At 42.6% G+C, this 19,019-nt stretch overlaps 1 protein-coding gene and 1 non-coding gene across 2 annotated transcripts; both read left to right on the forward strand.

The window, feature by feature from the left end:
- The first annotated feature begins 4,863 nt into the window (after nucleotides 1-4,863).
- On the forward strand, nucleotides 4,864-4,936 carry TRNAF-GAA. The gene has a single exon. It is a non-coding gene; the product is annotated as a tRNA-Phe (tRNA).
- Nucleotides 4,937-8,585: 3,649 nt separating this feature from the next.
- LOC102721227 (ABC transporter G family member 38) lies at nucleotides 8,586-18,984 on the forward strand. The gene is made up of 23 exons (XM_040527453.1): nucleotides 8,586-9,034; nucleotides 9,158-9,367; nucleotides 9,475-9,559; nucleotides 9,682-9,841; nucleotides 9,945-10,021; nucleotides 10,133-10,180; nucleotides 12,032-12,122; nucleotides 12,235-12,536; nucleotides 12,810-13,091; nucleotides 13,300-13,616; nucleotides 13,718-13,878; nucleotides 14,167-14,276; nucleotides 14,367-14,517; nucleotides 15,274-15,414; nucleotides 15,527-15,690; nucleotides 16,049-16,381; nucleotides 16,546-16,836; nucleotides 16,920-17,003; nucleotides 17,175-17,308; nucleotides 17,495-17,722; nucleotides 17,821-17,992; nucleotides 18,173-18,427; nucleotides 18,516-18,984. Exons 1-23 carry the CDS (start codon nucleotides 8,586-8,588, stop codon nucleotides 18,783-18,785), a joined length of 4,515 nt encoding a protein of 1,504 aa, XP_040383387.1. The 3' UTR covers nucleotides 18,786-18,984.
- Nucleotides 18,985-19,019: the final 35 nt, after the last annotated feature.

Consider the following 19,019-nt stretch of genomic DNA (forward strand, 5'->3'; position numbering starts at 1 on the left):
CTTTTGGATGCAACATGCATAAACATTAGGCCACATGGCAAACATGCTCTGAATAAGAGTACGTATCTGGTGTAAAAAGTACGGGAATTCAGGACGGAGAACGAGAGGTACGTAGACATAATAGCTTTAAGGCCCCCTCGATTCAAAGGAAAAAAGGAATTTTGGAGAATTTCATTCTATAGAAATTTTTCCTACAAAACTGTTTGAATCAAATGAATGAACCCTATAAAATTCTATAAAATTCATATGGAATGCCTCATCCTATATAAGTTTTGGAGGAAATTTAACAAGAGGTAAAACCTCATCGAAAAAAAATCTTTTGAGTCTTTATCTCTCCTAAAATTCCTATGTTTTTCCTGTGGTCCAATCAAACGGTCGTTCCTACGTTTTTCCTGTGTTTTGCAATCCTCTGTTTTACACTTATATTCCTATCAGAATCCTATATTTTGTCATTTTTTTTTATTCCTAGGATTCAAATGGGCCTTAAAGGGGCAAAACACATACTAGTACTATTTGATATCCCTTATTCCAGTTGCTATGAATCTGTACATGTTTTTTTTTCCCTTTTTTCCCTTTCATGCATGCTTGGGTTGCAAATCTTAGTGCTTTGGAAGCGTATAGTAAAGTTAAAAGCTTAATCGTTTAAAGAGATTCACAATTGGATTTGCCCACTTTGTGTGGTAGCATGGACATGCCACTCCGGGCAACTTGAATTTAGAATGAGAATAAACAGGACCACTACAATTTGATCCTATCATGAGTACAACTCTAACTATATATAATCCTAGCATGCACTATATATAAAACTGAATACACAATTAAGCTAGGTAGAGTTTAGTTATTGGAACCTCATGTATCCGGTGGTTCCTTTCAAGTCAGTGTTGAGCCAACAAACCTAAAATATCGAAAAACTGTACTAACTAAAAGGAGAATAGGACGTAGGCACAAAATAGACACAAGAGAATTAATATAGAATTCAAGATTATAGGACATATATAACGGTTTCAGTAGGACATAAGCTACTTGCCTTGTACTTATTTTCTTGATTCAACTGATCACGTTTTTAAAATTGACTAAATATAATAGCTGCTCAAACAGAGATTCAGATAGCACACCTACCAAACCCGTAGGAATCCATCTAGCAGCTCTAATTGTATGGGCATCCCTTCTGCCTTTTCCTAGCAAAAGTTTTTTTCTTAAATACCAAGGGCCCATAGAAGATAGCAAGACTGAATCATTCATGGATAGTACTGTATGTTTCTATTCTCAAAGACTCAGAAAGGGCTAACTTATGTGTGTTAGCAAGTCGCACACTAATCCTTTTTCATGTACAGTGTCAAACATGCTCAAAGTTGGCATATTTTGCACTCGCTGTATATTTGGCTGGTTGCTAGAATGCTAGTACAGTTTGTTAAGAGATATATATGGCAGTCAGAGATAGGATTATTTATATGGATTTTTTTCTTATCTCGAGATCATTCCTTATCTCCTCATATACTCTTATTATATTGGTCCGGCTCCTTTGCGTCATTTGTTTTGGCTACATTGATTATGGTACAAAGGGTTATCATATTATTATTGAGTTTTCTTGTTGATTTTTTCTCCAGTCTAAGCGTCTGCGTTGCCTATAGTTGGACTGCGGAGGATATTAGAGATATATTACAATAAGATTTATTTGTATGACCTCTTTCCTTTTCTCTAAATTATTAATTATTTTCTCCCCCATATACTTGTGTGTGTGTGTGTATATATATATATATATCTCAACTCCCAAGGCTTAATACGATGAACCCACATAAGTACATCTCTAGTTCTCTACTGTCCCAACGCAACACAGTTCTGAAAATGCGATTCTTAGGTATGGGCTGATTGACAACACTCCTAATTCCACCTTGATACTCTCATCCCCACTTCTTAAAAGAAATAAAGCCGCGACTGCTCCCTAGCCCTCCAAACAAAAATATTTCTTAGAAAATGTAGATAGCTACGACTTGGGGTCACGCCACCTTTCTCGTGAAGTTTAAAAAACAGTGGCTGACTCACCTCACCTGTACCTTGAGCCTTAGAACACCGTATCCGATTTGGCGCAGATTAAACTCGTGCTTAACCATGAAGATTAACTAATGCAATACACGCACGCACGCTCGATCGCACGAGAATCTCCGGGGGCATTAGTAGCGATTGGATTAATTAAAACTCTTACCTTTGCTTTGCGTAGTGCGTGTTTCATGGGCCGGACCGCAGGAGGAAACCGTACGCCACGGCGCCCCGCTGCGTCAGGCAGCCACCGCCCCGCGCACCTACGGGGCGGCGGCGTCGCGATCCCGGCGTCACCGCGCACGTACACACCGCGACGATCTCCGGAAACTACACATCGATCGCGCAGTCGCGCGTGCGCGAGCCGTCAAGCGGACGCCCGCCGCGCGACGGGTCGACGGCGCGAGCGAGGGGCCTAGCTTTCGGCGGACGTGTGAGAGTCCGGAATTTTTTTTAATTTTTATTATAAATGTTAAAACTATTTTTATTTTAAAAAATAGCAAACCTAACCCCCAACGGCTGCGTTCGGAACAGAGGGTCACAAAAGCTAATTAGCCACACGGAAAATGATAAACATAATTAACACATGATTAATTAAGTATTACTTATTAAAAATTTGAAAAATGGAGTTATCTGACCTTTTAGAATAATTTCTATATAGAAAATTTTTATACAAAATATAATATTTAATAGTTAGAAAAGCGTGGTAACAAAAAACGAGAAGAAGTTTAGCCTAACATGCTGAAACTAACGCACCCAACATTGAGCTATCGGGCTTGAAGGCGGTGTCGGACAAATGGTGACACATTTATAGGCCGTCTCATTGTTGTTATATAGTTGGATGTTTTATCACCTAGAATATGCAAACACACAAGTTAGACGAGAGGGGAGGGGGGGGGGGTCAGGGGCTGGTTATTTGACATATGACCACTTACCGCCCAGTAGCTGAGTAAAAAGGAGGCTGCTTGCAAAATTCACATTATCTGCCCAACTATTGTTCCTCTGACTCCTCTCATCACTTGTCATATGGAATATTACGTCTAGTTAGCAGGTATATTATATTTCACACCCACTAGTTGGGCGTTGGAGTGTTAGGTTTGCTAATTTTTTTAAAAAAAAGTCTAAAATTTGAATAAAAAAATCGAGAGTCTGTGGGAACGATTGGGCCGGGTAGAGTGGTTTTAGGCGATGTTTTCTGGTCTTTCGGCCTTTGGGTTCTTTTAGGCCTTGCTTCTTTCGCGGCTGAATTTCACAAAGGGGAGCCTTCAGAGCATCATGCTGACGTAGAATCGACGCTTCTCTCTGCAATATCCAGTTATCCACTGTGGTGCAGGATATCGAATTCAAACAAAATGGGCTTGTTTGGATTGAAGCCAGCCGAACCAAAATTTTAGTATGTCAGTATGTATATGTTTGGTTGGGCCCTGGTTCCTCTCTCTGTTTTGTTTCGTCCTTGATGTTACGCAAGCTAAGTATGTATCTGGTTACTCTTGTTAATGTAATTAAGGTGGGGGAACCTCTCCCCTCCGGTGACCATTCAAAAAAAATGTGTATGTTTGGTTGCTACTAAATTTTACCCCATATAACAATATAAATTCCACAATACCGACAAGCGGATTGTAGAGTTGAATTTGGCGTGTCACTGCTACTTTTGATTCCGTAGATATAATTGTAATTTATATATAATACTTCCTCCATTTCATAATGTAAGATGTTTAACTATTTTACATTCAATATTTAATCATTTATCTTATTTAAAAAATTATGAAAATATTATTTATTTTGCTTGTGACTTACTTCATTATCAAAAGAACTTTAAACACGGCTTATCATTTTTATATTTGTACTAAATTTTTGAATAAGACGAATAGTCGAATGTTACAATAAAAAAATCAAACATCTTACATTATGAAGCGGAGGTAGTAATATATTTTCAAAGTCAATTGATTTTGATGTACAGCTCTTAGTATATAGTGTTCCCGTAGACATGATTGTATTTTATACACGATAGGTTTAAAAAAGAGCAAATTTACGGTCCTTGAATACGTACTAAGAGATACCAAAATTTTAGTGTAAAATTGAGTACCTCCTAGTATCCAAGGTACCAAAACTTTCAATGAATCTTCTCAAGGACTGTAAAATTGCTCTTTAAAAAACGGGTTAATTAGATCCATGTCATTATACATATGCCAGTTTTAAAATATGTCATTACTATTCAACTAATTGTAAGGATGCCATTATAATTTTAAAACTATTCGAAATATGTCACTCTATACCCTTTTAGTGCATTTAAAAAAAGGACCATGTTCTCCCTCTATTGTTCACTACACCCTTTGTAAGTGGAAAGAGTAATTTGGTCTAAATTTTTTTAATGACATATCTTAAATAGTTCTAAATTATAATGGTATCCTTACGATTAGTCAAATAGTAACGGTATATTTTAAAATAGTCAAATTTATAATGGCATGGATCTAATTAACCCTTGAAAGTATGATTGGATTTCACATGTAACCCTTAGCTTATGTTTTAATAATCATATTTTATATAAATTGGATGGATTTTGATCTAAAACATCATAATTTGTATATGACATGATCGAGCGGTTAATATTAATTTTCGACTAATGCAATAATTTATAGTCTCCGGAATAAACATGGTATCTTATTTTGAGTTATATTTATATTATAATAGGTAATCAATAATATAATAACATACAGATATTTCCAGATTATTTTATTTCAACAATATTTCTTGAAATGAAAAGGTGTAATGTTTTATAAAATTAGCCTGACAAGTTATTAGCTTATGTGTAAAATAAACGGACAAGCGGGGATAGCTCAGTTGGGAGAGCGTCAGACTGAAGATCTGAAGGTCGCGTGTTCGATCCACGCTCACCGCATATTTTTGGAAATTTTTACGTTATTTTGATCTCTGAATTTTGCTTTATTTGACGTTTTTTGGAAATTTTTTATGTTATTTTGATCTCTGAATTTTGCTTTATTTGATTCTATTCTTACCGTGATCTCTGAAATTTTACTTTATTTAGAATCGATTTTTACAGTGGTCTCTGATTTTTTTTTTTGGGCTGCGATGGTGTCTGAATTTAACTCTTCAAACTTTTATGGTGGTCTCTGGGTTTTGGGCTGCGATGGTCTCTGAACTTAACTTTATTTAGATTCGCTTCTTACGATGATCTGTGTGTGTGTGTGTGTGTGTGTGTGTTTTTTTTTTTGCTGTGATGATATCTTTATTTAACTCTTCAGGTTCTTACGGTGGCCTCTGAGTTTTGGGCTGCGATGATATCTGAATTTTACTTTGTTTAGATTCGCTTCTTACGGTGATCTCTGGATTTTGCTTTTCTAGCTGCGATGATATCTGAATTTAAAGTTCTTCAGATTCTTGTGGTGGCCCCTGAATTTTGCTTTGTTTGGCTGCGATGATATCTGAATTTAAAGTTCTTCAGATTCTTGTGGTGGCCCCTGAATTTTGCTTTGTTTGGCTGCGATGATCTATGACACTTGTATTATCACTCTGCTAATTATTTTAAGAGTAAAGTGTACCAGCGATTCCTAAACTTGTGTGTATGTGTCATCTAGGTCCCTGAACTCTTAAATTATATTTTTGGGTCCCCAAACTTATTCGGGGGTGTCATATAGGTCCAAACGGACTCCAACCCGCTCCATCCGCTGACGTGGCATACCACGGTGGCGTCTACGAGAAGGGAGAGAAAATAATAAGGAGGAGAGAGAGATAATGACATGTGGGATCCGCATGACACCACCAACATGTAGGCGTCACCGTGGCATGCCACGTCAGCGGATGGAGCGGGTCGGAGCCTGTTTGGACCTATATGACATCCCCGGACAAGTTCAGTGACCCAAAAATGCATTTTGAGAGTTCAAGGACCTAAGTGACATATGCACACAAGTTTAGGGACCGCTGGTGCACTTCACTTTTATTTTAATGCAATTCAGGTGGGGAGATTCCCCCAACCCGATCCTTTTAAAAAATATATTGTCAAAAGATATATCTTTTGGAATCCAGGTGCTCTGAATTTTACGTTTTCCCGGTTATCACAAGGTAAATTTTAAAAAACTCACTTGCATTTAGGTACATCAAACTAGTGTTGGCATATAGGCGTATAAAGTTTTTCTCCCATCCTTCGTTACATGTTATGCGGTACTGGTACCTCACGTTACCAGACTTCGTTCCGTCGTTGATTGCTGAGGGATATATGGGCATGAGAAGATAGGGGTGTGTGAACTTTATCCAACATATCTCTCCTATCACATCTGCATCTTACGATAGTCGTTGCATAGGTTCTCATCTAAGGAGGAGGACGAGCGCATCTGCAATCGTCGCCGTAGGAGTGGTGACATCTCGGTGTTAGAATAACGACAGGCAAATAAACGATGAACATAGTAGATCAATCACAGAAGACACGAGATTTTACGTGGAAAACTCTCCCAAAGTAGGAGAGAAAAACCACGGGCGCCAGCCAGCAAAATATCTTCACTATTTCGATATGAGGTTACAACGCCGCACGGCGGCTTACAAGAGATATATATAAGGTGAAACCCTAAATTCGCCTCCGCTTCGCTCCGGCCCAAGCCTCCCGGCGACGGGTCTCCACTTTGCTCCGTTGAAGTCGGCCTTTCATACTAGAGATTTGGATCATAACTCAACACTCGGAAGCGCCGTGACGGTAGGAGTCGTCATCACGGTGGCTGAAAGGTCTGCCACCGCATTGGCCAGCACAACCACGGTAAGGGCCGGCCCTAAAGTTGGAAGGTCAAGAGCCGAGAACCATGGATGCGCCGTCGCCACCGCAAAGGTGATGCCTTCGTCGACAGCTATATATAGATGTGCCGCCACTCGCCACCGTCGACATCAATCTTAGGGTTTTGCTACTCTGCGGCGCTTCCTCACCTCAACCGAGCATCGATCCAAACATCAATCCAAACACGAAAATATAATTATATCCTCTCATCGTTGCTCACTCGCGCTACCCATCTCACAACTAAACTAGTACCTCGTGGTACCATATAATCATGACCGTTTAATCTGTCATCACTAACAGTTAGGATTTTTTACCTAGCTATACGAAAGAAAGGACCAGAGGAATGCTTAAGCGTATAACGCTACTTGCATACAGGAATTTAGACATTAGCAACAGCGTGTCTCTGCTATTTAAAAACGCAGTAGTCCGTTCTCTCTTTCCTCGTGTGTTCCAACCCTAAGAAATCAAAAGTGCATCATGACCCTTCCAGAAAAAATGCATCATGTTCACAATAAATAAACAACTTCTATTTTCTATTCGATCGATGTATTCAACTCATTCTCAATAAACACATAAAACAATTATTAATATATCATAGCTTAGTGTTCCATTGCAAAGCATGAGTAACTCATCGGTTAATGCAAACATAGTATTAGTCAGTCGTTTTCATTCATCCGTTCACAGGTTGGAACATCATTGTGAAGTTGAGAACTGTGGCCTGGGGCCTTTAAGCCTTTTGGGGTGTTTGGTCTTCCCTCTCCAACAGATCAGGAATATTTGTTTCCGGTTGCTCCATCTGATTCTCTTTTGTCGCTTGGTCAGGCTTACATACGCATGCCGGCGACATACTAATTATTTCATCCGATCCGTTGAAAGTTTCTGAGATAATGCTCCAATCAGCCAGGAACTCAGTGATGACACCGAGAAGAGACTCTGGAATATTATCTCCGCGATTATGCCAAGATGCTTAGGCCTTACCATTTGGCTTTCTTGCACTCGTTTGTTCCCTTCGAAAAATCTCACTGAAGGCAGCACAAGTGTTCAGAGCTTCAGAGTTCACTGGGTGCGTGCACTGGTGTATCAGAGCTGTCATGCAAAAATGCCAAAAACAACTATGTCAACTTGGTGTTCTTGAACATATCACTCAGTTTCGGCACTGCACTGCACTTAGAAGAATTCAGCACGAGTGCTTTGAGCTTCAGAATTTTCTCAGTTTCGGCACTAGTGTCTCAGAGCTGTGAGCTGTCAAGCCAAAAAAAAAAAACAAACATGATACTGCTATGTTTCACATTATAAATCACTTTGTGTTTATCCTAGGTCAAAATTATTTATGTTTAAAAATTTTATATAAAAATATAACAACATTTCCAACACACTATATACTATGAAAACATGTTCAATGATGAATTTAATAAAATTAAGTTGATATTGTGGATGTTAGTGTATTTGTATATAAATAAATTTGAAGAGTTTTAGAACAAATTTAAAATAACTCATAATACGTATGAATCGGAGGTAGTAACTTCGTGTTCTTGAACATATCACTCAGTTTCGGTACAGCACTGCACTGCACTTAGAAGAACCATACACCAGATATATCCTACTCAAATTCATTGTGATCCATCCACATCAAAGGAGACAAATGGCTAGCTCCAGGATATTTAACCGGCCGCCGGCATCTTGTAAGTTGTAACCAAGTGCGAGGTTTGTCGCGCATGTTTGACACCGTGCTGTTGGCCACTGACCAAATCCACACGTCCCTGCAAGCATGGCTGAGCAGCAGCAGCAGCAGCAGCACGTACAAGAGCCAGAGCCAGCGGAGGCGGTGAACGCACCCCGACACGACGGCGCCATCATGGAGATACTGAGCCGGAGCCTGCAGAGCATGGCGAGCCCGGACGTGAGCGCCTACTTCTCCGGCGCGTCGTCGCGGCGCCCCAGCGCGGCGGACGAGGTCGACGACGAGGAGGCGCTGCGGTGGGCCGCGCTGGAGCGGCTGCCGTCGTTCGACCGCCTGCGCACGGGCCTCATGCGGGCGGACGCCGACAGCGGCGGCGGCGGCGTCGTGGGGCGCGGCCGCAGGTGGTACGCGCACAGGGAGGTGGACGTGCGCACGCTGGAGCTCGCGCAGCGGCAGGCCTTCGTGGAGCGCGTGTTCCAGGTCGCCGAGGAGGACAACGAGCGCTTCCTCAAGAAGCTCCGCGCCCGCATAGATCGGTAGAGCTAAACGAGCGCAAATGGCCGTGGTCCCGTCCCGTGGACACCGACACGCCCCGGCGTGCGTTGCGCAGGTACGTCTTCGCGATTGATTTAGCGTGATCGCACGTTCGTTCTTGGCAGGGCGGGGATCCAGATGCCGACGGTGGAGGTGAGGTTCAGGAACCTGAGCGTGCAGGCGGAGTGCCACGTCGGGACGCGCGCGCTGCCGACGCTGGCGAACGTGTCGCGGGACGTCGCTGAGTCGCTGCTGGCCCTCGTCGGCCTCAACTTCGCCAAGAGGAAGACCCTCGACATCCTCAAGGACGTCTCGGGCGTCGTCAGGCCGTCGAGGTACACGTTCGTGCATTACGCATATGATCGACGACGACGGCGAGCTTGCACTCTCAAAATCGGAATCACACCAACTGTCTGTCTTGCTCGATCTGCCACACCTGCAGGATGACGCTTCTGCTAGGCCCGCCTTCATCTGGCAAGACGACGCTCTTGCTGGCCCTGGCCGGCAAGCTCGACCCAACCCTTGAGGTGGATACACTGATACACATATATATGATCTATTGATCTTGTCATCGAACTTTTGACGCAACCACCGTGCCGATCGACATGAAGATACTTTGTAATTGACGTCGGCCGGTGCGTATGTGTAGGTGAGCGGTGAGGTGACGTACAACGGCTACGGCCTGGACGAGTTCGTGCCGCAGAAGACGGCGGCGTACATCAGCCAGCACGACGTCCACGCCGGCGAGATGACCGTCAAAGAGACCCTCGACTTCTCTGCCAAGTGCCAGGGGGTAGGCCAGAGATACGGTGAGTCATGTGGCCCTTCGACGTGGCAAATAAAAAATACATGAACTACACGTACGTTCACTAGTGCTGACGTGGCGCTCGTCTGCCGTGCGTGTGTGTGCAGAGCTGCTCAAAGAGCTGGCTAAGAAGGAGAGGCAGCTGGGCATATACCCAGATCCAGAGGTCGACCTGTTCATGAAGGTGTGCCGCTCGCTTCATCCTTGTCACTGATCATTTCGCCATTTTTTTTCAACCATGTATTCGATTCACGCTGACGACGTCCGGCATTTTGATTTGCTGCTTGATGTGTAGGCAACTTCAGTCGAGGGGAGCACTCTCCAGACAGATTACATTCTCAGGGTACGTACTAACTACTAGCTACGTTCCATTCTTTCTTTTTACACGAATTGATCTTTTTGTTCTATGAAATCATCTCTTTACTAAAGGAATAAGTTTACTTGAGGTCCCCCAACTTAACGTCGAGTTTGTCTAATATTCCTTAACCTCAATACCAGAAATATGTACCCCTAAACTTATATATACCGTTCAAAACAGGTCCCTCGGCAGTATTGACTCAAGTTTTGACCAGTTTTGCTGACGTGGCATATGGTGGGTCCCACGTGTCAGTTTTTTCTTTTCCCTTCTTTTTCTCATGCGGTCGCCGCCCAAAGTCGACGTCCTGCTGCCTCGGTCGCCGCACGCCGCCATCCCGACCTAGCCGCCTCCTCCGTAGTCACCGCCTACTTGGCTCGGCCGTGCCCAACTAGCCACTCCCTGGCTGCCACCCGCTTAACCCGGTCACCAAGGCCAAGCCTGCCGTGCCTTAGAAGGGCACATGGGACCCTGAGAACCATGTCGCCATCCTCGCCTCCCCCGGTCCCCCAAGCTCATCAGGCCTACCATGGCGACGATGACGGCACGTGGCAGCCGAGGCTGGAGGCGCACTCCTCCGAGCTCATCAGGCCCACCAAGGCGACAACGACGGTGCGCGATGACCGAGACAACGTGTGGCAGCCAAGATAGGCTGGAGGCGCACTCCCTAAGCTCATCAGACCCACCACGACAACGACGACGGCACACAGCGGTCGGGACGGCATGTGGTGGCCGAGGCAGGCTGGAGGTGCACTTCCCTAAGCTCATCAGGCTCACCATGGCGACGACGCCGCGTGTGGTGGACAAGGTAAGCTGGAGGCACACTCCTAGAGGCGCAGATCAGCGCGTGCGATGGCCGAGGCGGGCAGGCGGCGATGACGTACGGCAACCAAGTCGGGTGAGCGGCGATGACGTACGACGGCCGAGGCAGGCTGGAGGCTCAGAGAGCGGCCGGCGAGCTTGCGGCAGAGCCACGCGGCGGCGGCCTCGGTCGCCAGGCCGGGCGCGGACTCCGTGAAGCTGGACGCGTTGCTCAACGAGATCAACATGCATGTGTACTAGTCTACCAAAACACGATCCTGCCGATGCAGTGCAGCAGGACGATCTCCAAGAACTCGCAAACAACGTCGTTCACGCTGGTGGTTGCGTTCCCGTTTGGCGCCAGGGAGGCGGAGGCGGTGGGTGCTGTGTACATGGACGACGACGAGCGGCTGGAAAAGAAAAAAGGAAGAAAACAAAGGAAAAGAAAAAAATTAAAAAAACTGACACGTGGGATCTACCTTATACCACGTCAACAAAAACCGATCAAAACTTGAGTCAATACTATCGAGGGACGTTCTATAAACGGTTTCTACAAGTTTAGGGACACACATTTCTGGTTTTGGAGTTCAAGGGACCATAAACAAACTCGACGTTAAGTTAAGGGATCTCAGATGAACTTATTCCTTTACTAAACTGAGCTAATGAGGAATCAGTTGGCCCATTATCTCAGAAGAGATGCCCATAGACTGCACAGCCTACGTGGCCCATGTATTTGGGCCCAGTGAATATAGCCTCTTTACCGTCCAGTTAAGCCCAACTGCCCGGCTAGCCTTACACAGCCCACACGGCCACACCGAACCATTGGCGTTCGGTTTTATTTTATTCCACACTTTAGCTCTAGCAGAGCGCGAATCCGAGGAGGAAGTTGCAGACGAGGTGTTCGATCGTTTGCCGCAGAGAGGAAGTGGGAGCCGGGGAGAGCTCGCTGCTGCATTTCCCGCTCCCCTCGCAGATCGGAGATCGCGATGCATTTGGTGATGTACCAGCGCTTGAATCTGATGGCACTGGTGTGTGCAGATCCTCGGGCTGGACATGTGCGCCGACGTGATCGTCGGCGACGAGCTGCGGCGCGGCATCTCCGGTGGCCAGAAGAAGCGCCTCACCACAGGTACGTAGGCATCCCCGCGTGCGGATGCGGTGCGTGCTCCCCCCTCTCCTCATATTTTGTTGTCTTTCGCCCCTGCGATCCATTGGTGAAATCCGGTTGTGGATGATGGCAGCGGAGATGCTGGTCGGCCCGACCAAGGTGCTGTTCATGGACGAGATATCCACCGGCCTGGACAGCTCCACCACCTTCCAGATCGTCAGGTGCATCCAGCAGATAGTCCACATGGGCGAAGCCACCGTCCTGGTGTCTCTGCTGCAGCCAGCGCCGGAGATCTTCGAGCTTTTCGATGATGTCATGTTACTCTCCGAGGGGCAGATCGTGTACCAGGGCCCCCGGGAGCATGTGCTTGAGTTCTTCGAGAGGTGTGGGTTCCGCTGCCCCGAGAGGAAAGGTGTTGCTGATTTCTTACAGGAGGTTTGTCATCAACGTAACAACCTTTTTTTAATTTGCTTAGCAGACATTTTTTTTTCCGGGGACTTAGCAGACAAATTTGACATGCTTTTATTGTGAAGTTAGTACAAACTCCAACTCCTATATTAGCCTGTTTCAAAGCAATGGTTCTTTAGACCTTTACGAATATCAAGTTATTATAGGCTTATAGCTAGTAACTGTCTATGATATGACCAATAGAAATGCTACTAGGCACTAATCGTAGTTACTTTTGACAAAAGTTAGTAATTTATACAGGTTACATCAAAGAAAGATCAGGAGCAGTACTGGACACAGAGCGAGAAACCTTATCACTACGTATCAGTACCTGAATTTGTTGCCAAGTTTAAGAAATTTCATATGGGGAAGAGCCTAAAAAAGCAGCTTTCAGTTCCTTTCAACAAGAGGAAAATCCACAAGTCTGCTCTGGTATTCTCCAAGCAGTCTGTTTCTACTTTGGAGCTTCTCAAGACCTCGTGCTCCAAGGAATGGCTTCTCATGAAGCGAAATTCATTTGTCTACATTTTCAAAACAGTTCAGGTATCTAGATTTGAGATCCTTGATAGCCTTAATAAATGAAGGAGTGCTTATTTTTTTGCACAGTAGTGGAATGATCTAAACTATCTAATCATATAGCTGTGCCATCATTTGAATTGTGTCCCTTTGGTGCAATATAAAAAAATATTGTATATACTAGAAGACTAAGGTGTTTGAGTTCATATCTAATTTTGTCTCTTTTCTTTTGAAGGGAATATTAGTTGCACTAATAGCATCAACAGTTTTCTTGCGGACACAGCTCCACACAAGAGATGAGGATGATGGACAAATCTATATAGGAGCACTTATTTTTGTCATGATAACTAATATGTTCAGTGGTTTTGCTGATTTATCTTTAACTCTGGCAAGGCTCCCGGTATTCTACAAACATAGGGACTTCCTGTTTTATAGGCCATGGACTTTTGCACTTCCAAATGTTCTTGTGAGAATCCCTAGCTCGCTGTTCGAATCAATAATTTGGGTTGCAATAACCTACTACACCATGGGATTTGCCCCTGAAGCTAGCAGGTGCACCTTCTCAAAGATTCAAACCTACTAATGTACTATACCATTTTGAATTTATATAGTTACTCTCTGCCCTTAACATCCCTATGTTCATCTTGCTGTAGGTTCTTCAAACACCTGCTTGTAGTCTTCATGCTTCAGCAGTTGGCTGCAGGACTGTTCAGAGTTACTGCTGGCTTATGCAGGACTGTTGTGGTAACGAATACTGCAGGGTCTCTTGCAGTTCTGATCATGTTTGTGCTCGGAGGATTCATCCTACCAAAAGGTATCTGCTCATATTTTCTGACACGTATTTTCTCTTTATCCTTGCAATGGTGACATGGGTATTAAGGGGATGTAATGATTCTTAAAAATCAGAGTGCCTTTTGAAATGAAACACAAATACCAGGACTCTTACTGCAAAGGTCCTTTTTAGTAACTTTTTATAGTGGCTACTCGTCAATGTTTACTGTTGATGTGGCTGTTGAAATGAATAAAGGATCACTGTGAATTAGAATATTAGTCAATTCATGTGTTACTTGAATTTCAACCATTCATATTCATATTGTTACAGATGCAATCCCTAAATGGTGGGTGTGGGCTTACTGGTGTTCACCTCTTACTTATGCATACATTGCCTTTTCTGCCAATGAAATGCATTCTCCAAGGTGGATGGACAAATTTGTAAGTTCACTCTTTATCACCTTATTGTGCCATTCCTGGGTAGGTAACAGTGGTTATTGTCTTCTTGACTTTCTGATTGTGTATTAGTAGGTATCTGATGGAAAAAGATTGGGAGTGGCAGTTCTAGAAAACTCTGGTGTCTTCACCAACAAGGAATGGTACTGGATTGCAACTGGAGCCCTTCTAGGATTCACCATTCTGTTCAACGTGTTATTCGCGCTATCGCTTATGTACCTGAACCGTAAGTAGCTACACTGTACTTAGTATCAATCAGTTTTGAGTTGCATCCAAACAACAGATTATCTCCTTAACTTCGCCTGTTCAAGTGAGCAGCTAGTGCACTTAGTATAGTATAACATGTATAGTGCCTCTGTTTGACTTTCTTCTGCAGTTCCAAATATTGATTCAAGTAGGTAACGAAAATCTAAAAATTTTAAATTTATAAATTTAAAATCATAGATGCCAAATAATAAGATCGTGTTCTGCAAGCCCAAATAATTCTGGATTCTTGATTTTGTTTTTATATCTTTCACATTCATTGGGAGCTATTTCTCTCATTAGCACACTTCATCTTTAGATATTTCTCTCCATCTGTACCTCTGAATTAAAATAATAAGAATGTTTAGTTAATTTTGTCATTACTTATCAGCCGTAAATAAATACAACACCTGTTTCAAAATATAAGCATTTTGAGGTTGTTTAGCAAATACTAAGGTTTAGTCAAAAGATTTTTTTAGTCACTTCAGTGGTTGAAATTTGAATTTTGAATTGCTGAGATTCCCTTTCCAAGCACCTGATTGGTTGTAGAATCATCAGAATCAGGGAATTTATGAGAATCAGCGTAAAGACAATGTTTATATTTTGGAACGTAGGGAGTACATTGGATACATATAATATATCTAATTTCTCTGAGAAATAGTTATTGTCATTCAAAGACATTGTTTTGACATTTGGCAATGGCCACTTATTCAATTGATTATTCTATTTCTTGAATTAGCTGTTGGAAAACCACAATCCATCCTCCCTGAAGAAACTGATAGTCAGGAGAACAATCAGGAAGGAAAAAAGAACGCACATTTAAAACAGAGAACTGGATACGAAACACCAGAACCTGTATCCCAAAACTCAATCATCACCCGTAAGTTTATTTCCGATTTGTTGTCATATTCTCTCTTCCTCATGTTCAGAAAGATACTTATCTTTTTTGTCTTTAGCACTCTTTCTGAAATGATGCTTTTAACTGTTTCTAGTGGATAAGGTGATTCAGCAGTTGCGTGGATATTCCGCAAACACTTCTGATAGGTCATTCATGAATGCTGCTGGCAGAACTGCTCCAGGAAGAGGGATGGTTCTTCCATTTGAACCTCTCTACATGTCCTTTAATGAGATAAATTATTATGTTGATATGCCTGTGGTGTGTATGCTTGTCCCTATTCATTCTTCTTCATTTTCTGACCTGGATTTCCATTTCATATTGTTATAGTGATCACAAACATTCCATACGAAAACCTTCGTCTACATATGGATTTCTTGTTCTGTAATACTGGTTTCTCGGAGAAACTCTCTTCGGATTGTATTATTTAGCTTATCACCTAATGGGTGTAGGTAGTAGTAGTTTGTAGAGACTTGGTGATGCTACTTAACATATTTTTATGGTAGTGCCTTTTGAGTGTGCAGGATATATAGCTTCCTCAACTCAAGCTTTTCATGTGCTGTAGCAACATTAATTTTCATAACTTGTAATCTTATTTTCCAAGCTGTGTATATGTCAGGAAATGAAGAGTCAGGGAGTAACTGCCGATAAGCTTCAACTGCTGTCAGGAATATCTGGAGCTTTTCGACCTGGTGTTCTAACTGCCCTTATGGGTGTTAGTGGGGCTGGAAAGACTACCCTCATGGACGTCTTATCTGGGAGAAAGACAGGTGGATATATTGAAGGGGAAATCTATATATCGGGTTACCCAAAGAACCAAGCAACATTTGCTAGAATATCAGGCTACTGTGAGCAAAATGACATCCACTCCCCACAGATTACTGTAAGGGAATCCCTACTCTTCTCTGCTTTCCTGCGCCTATCTAAGGAGGTCAATGATCAAGAAAAGAAGGTCTGTTCTTGTGCTACGTACTTCTGCTTGCAATATTTACTATCAACTTGTGTCCATATGCAGTGAGTTTATGCTACTAACCTTTTTTAATGTGATAAAATCGTGAATGAACCTTTTCTTAATGATGGATTGATAAGTAGTTTGAGGTGGACTTTTGCGTGTAGATCTTTGTGGATGAAGTTATGGAGCTAGTTGAGCTTAGTGGTCTGAAAGATGCTATCGTGGGCCTCCCTGGTGTGAATGGGCTGTCAACAGAACAAAGAAAGAGGCTGACAATTGCTGTAGAGCTTGTGGCAAACCCCTCAATTATCTTTATGGATGAACCAACTTCTGGTCTTGATGCAAGAGCTGCTGCTATTGTTATGAGAACTGTACGTAACACTGTCAATACTGGAAGAACCGTTGTATGCACTATTCATCAACCAAGTATTGACATTTTTGAAGCTTTTGATGAGGTATAGTCTACTGTATACATTATTTCAAAATTTCTGCTTTACTTCTCTTTGTTAATTGAAGATCTTGATTTTTCACCATGCAGTTGTTGCTACTGAAAAGAGGAGGCCAGGTTATATATTCTGGACCCTTGGGTACAAATTCTCATAAAGTTGTTGAGTACTTCGAGGTTTGTTATCTGATATCCAAACTACACTTATCCCCATAGCTTAAATTTCCCTGTAATCGTGTGGCAGTACCTTGTAAGAGATTCTGCAGTTATGTGTATATTCTTTCAAGCTCCTTTGTGAACTATGCATCTCAAAATATTCTTTATTTTTTGCCCACTTTATCAAACCAGGCAATTCCTGGAGTCCCAAAGATCGAAGATAATCGCAACCCAGCCACATGGATGCTGGATGTGAGCTCTGCTGCATCAGAAATTCGATTGGATATTGATTTTGCTGAATATTACAAGTCATCGACTATGCATCAGTAAGTGCAATGTTCCTTCAATAGTTCAATTTCTTCCAGGAGTGAAGGCAGCATTACATTGTTAGCATGCACTCTCCACCTTGAACTTTAAGATCTGGCAATGAAGCAAAAAATGGACTTAGTCTCTTTTAACTCTCAAGGCATTTATATAACAACTATCCTTTTTCTATGGCTAATTATTTCCAGGCGAACCAAAGCATTAGTAAAGGAACTGAGCAAGCCACCTCCTGGATCGGATGACCTCAACTTTCCTAGTCAATACTCGCAGAGCACCTTTAGTCAGTTCAAGCTCTGCCTCTGGAAACAATGGTGGACTTACTGGAGAAGTCCTGATTACAATCTTGTCAGGATTTTCTTTGCGTTGTTTACTGCTTTAATGTTGGGGACTATATTTTGGAGGGTTGGTCACAAGATGTATGTATTTTTTATCAGGCTAAGTTATTATCTGCAGAGTCATTTAATCTTTTCATAGATACCTATCACTGGGTACTTAACTGTTTCTCCTTTGGCAGGAAGAGTTCAAAAGATCTTTTGGTCATCATTGGATCAATGTATGCTGCTGTCTTGTTTGTTGGATTTGAGAATTCTGTAACTGTTCAACCTGTTGTTGCTGTGGAAAGGACTGTATTTTACAGAGAGCGGGCAGCTGGAATGTACTCAGCTATACCTTATGCTCTAGCTCAGGTCAGTGATATTACTCAGCTCAATTGAACCCAGAACACCTTAAACCTGTCGGATGTAATATCATGGAAACTTTAGAGCATTGTCACAATCATGCAGCAGAAATGAGACAATAACAGCATTTCAATATATATGTAAAACTTGTTATAACAAATAGTACACCAATGTGTTCAATTTTGTCAGGTTGTTGTGGAGATACCATATGTGTTCGTTGAGACTGTCATTTACACTCTTATTGTCTACCCAATGATGGCGTTCCAGTGGACACCAGCAAAGTTCTTTTGGTTCTTCTATGTTTCATTCTTCACCTTCCTCTATTTCACTTACTACGGCATGATGAACGTCGCCGTATCACCAAACCTTCAGGTTGCTTCTATATTGGGTGCTGCCTTTTACACCCTTTTCAATCTCTTCTCGGGATTCTTCATCCCAAGACTGGTAAGTCGCTTTCTTATCTATATTCAAGTTTAAAACCTTTTTGCAGTACAGTTTCTGTAAAGTTGATCCGATTTACATGTATCTTCAGAAAATCCCAAAATGGTGGGTTTGGTACTATTGGCTTTGCCCGGTGGCATGGACAGTATACGGTCTTATTGTGTCACAATATGGAGATGTGGAGGATTCTATCAAGGTCCCAGGCCAACCTGATAAGCAAGTCAGACCTTTCATCAAGGATTATTTTGGCTATGACCCGGACTTCATGGGCGTCGTGGCTGCAGTCCTAGCTGGCTTTACCATTTTCTTCGCTTTTACATATGCTTACTCCATTAGAACCTTGAGTTTCCAGCAGAGATAGAAATTATTGTCATTTGCTGTGTGATGCCGTTCACATGGAAGCTGTAACTATATATCTCTGTCTTACTGATTGCACGAATGAGTGGCTGAATCAAGGAACTGTAATGGAACTAGTCTCCTTGTTAATCTCTTGTACGTGTAAGTGAAACCGTGCAAACATAAGGAGACAAATATGTAACCGAAAGTTCAGGATGCAGAATGTTTATAGTGCAATTTATATAATGTGATATTTGAT

The sequence above is a fragment of the Oryza brachyantha genome, chromosome 1, assembly GCF_000231095.2.
Source record: "Oryza brachyantha chromosome 1, ObraRS2, whole genome shotgun sequence".
Taxonomy (NCBI): Eukaryota; Viridiplantae; Streptophyta; class Magnoliopsida; order Poales; family Poaceae; genus Oryza; species Oryza brachyantha.

What these genes read in the sequence shown, in the direction of transcription:
- LOC102721227 (XM_040527453.1), top strand. Translation starts at nt 8,586, where the DNA reads ATGGCTGAGCAGCAGCAGCAGCAGCAGCACGTACAAGAGCCAGAGCCA. An exon ending in TTGCTGATTTCTTACAGGAG is followed by an intron (nt 12,537 to 12,809) that starts GTTTGTCATCAA and finishes TAATTTATACAG; the next exon opens with GTTACATCAAAGAAAGATCA. An exon ending in TTTGCCCCTGAAGCTAGCAG is followed by an intron (nt 13,617 to 13,717) that starts GTGCACCTTCTC and finishes ATCTTGCTGTAG; the next exon opens with GTTCTTCAAACACCTGCTTG.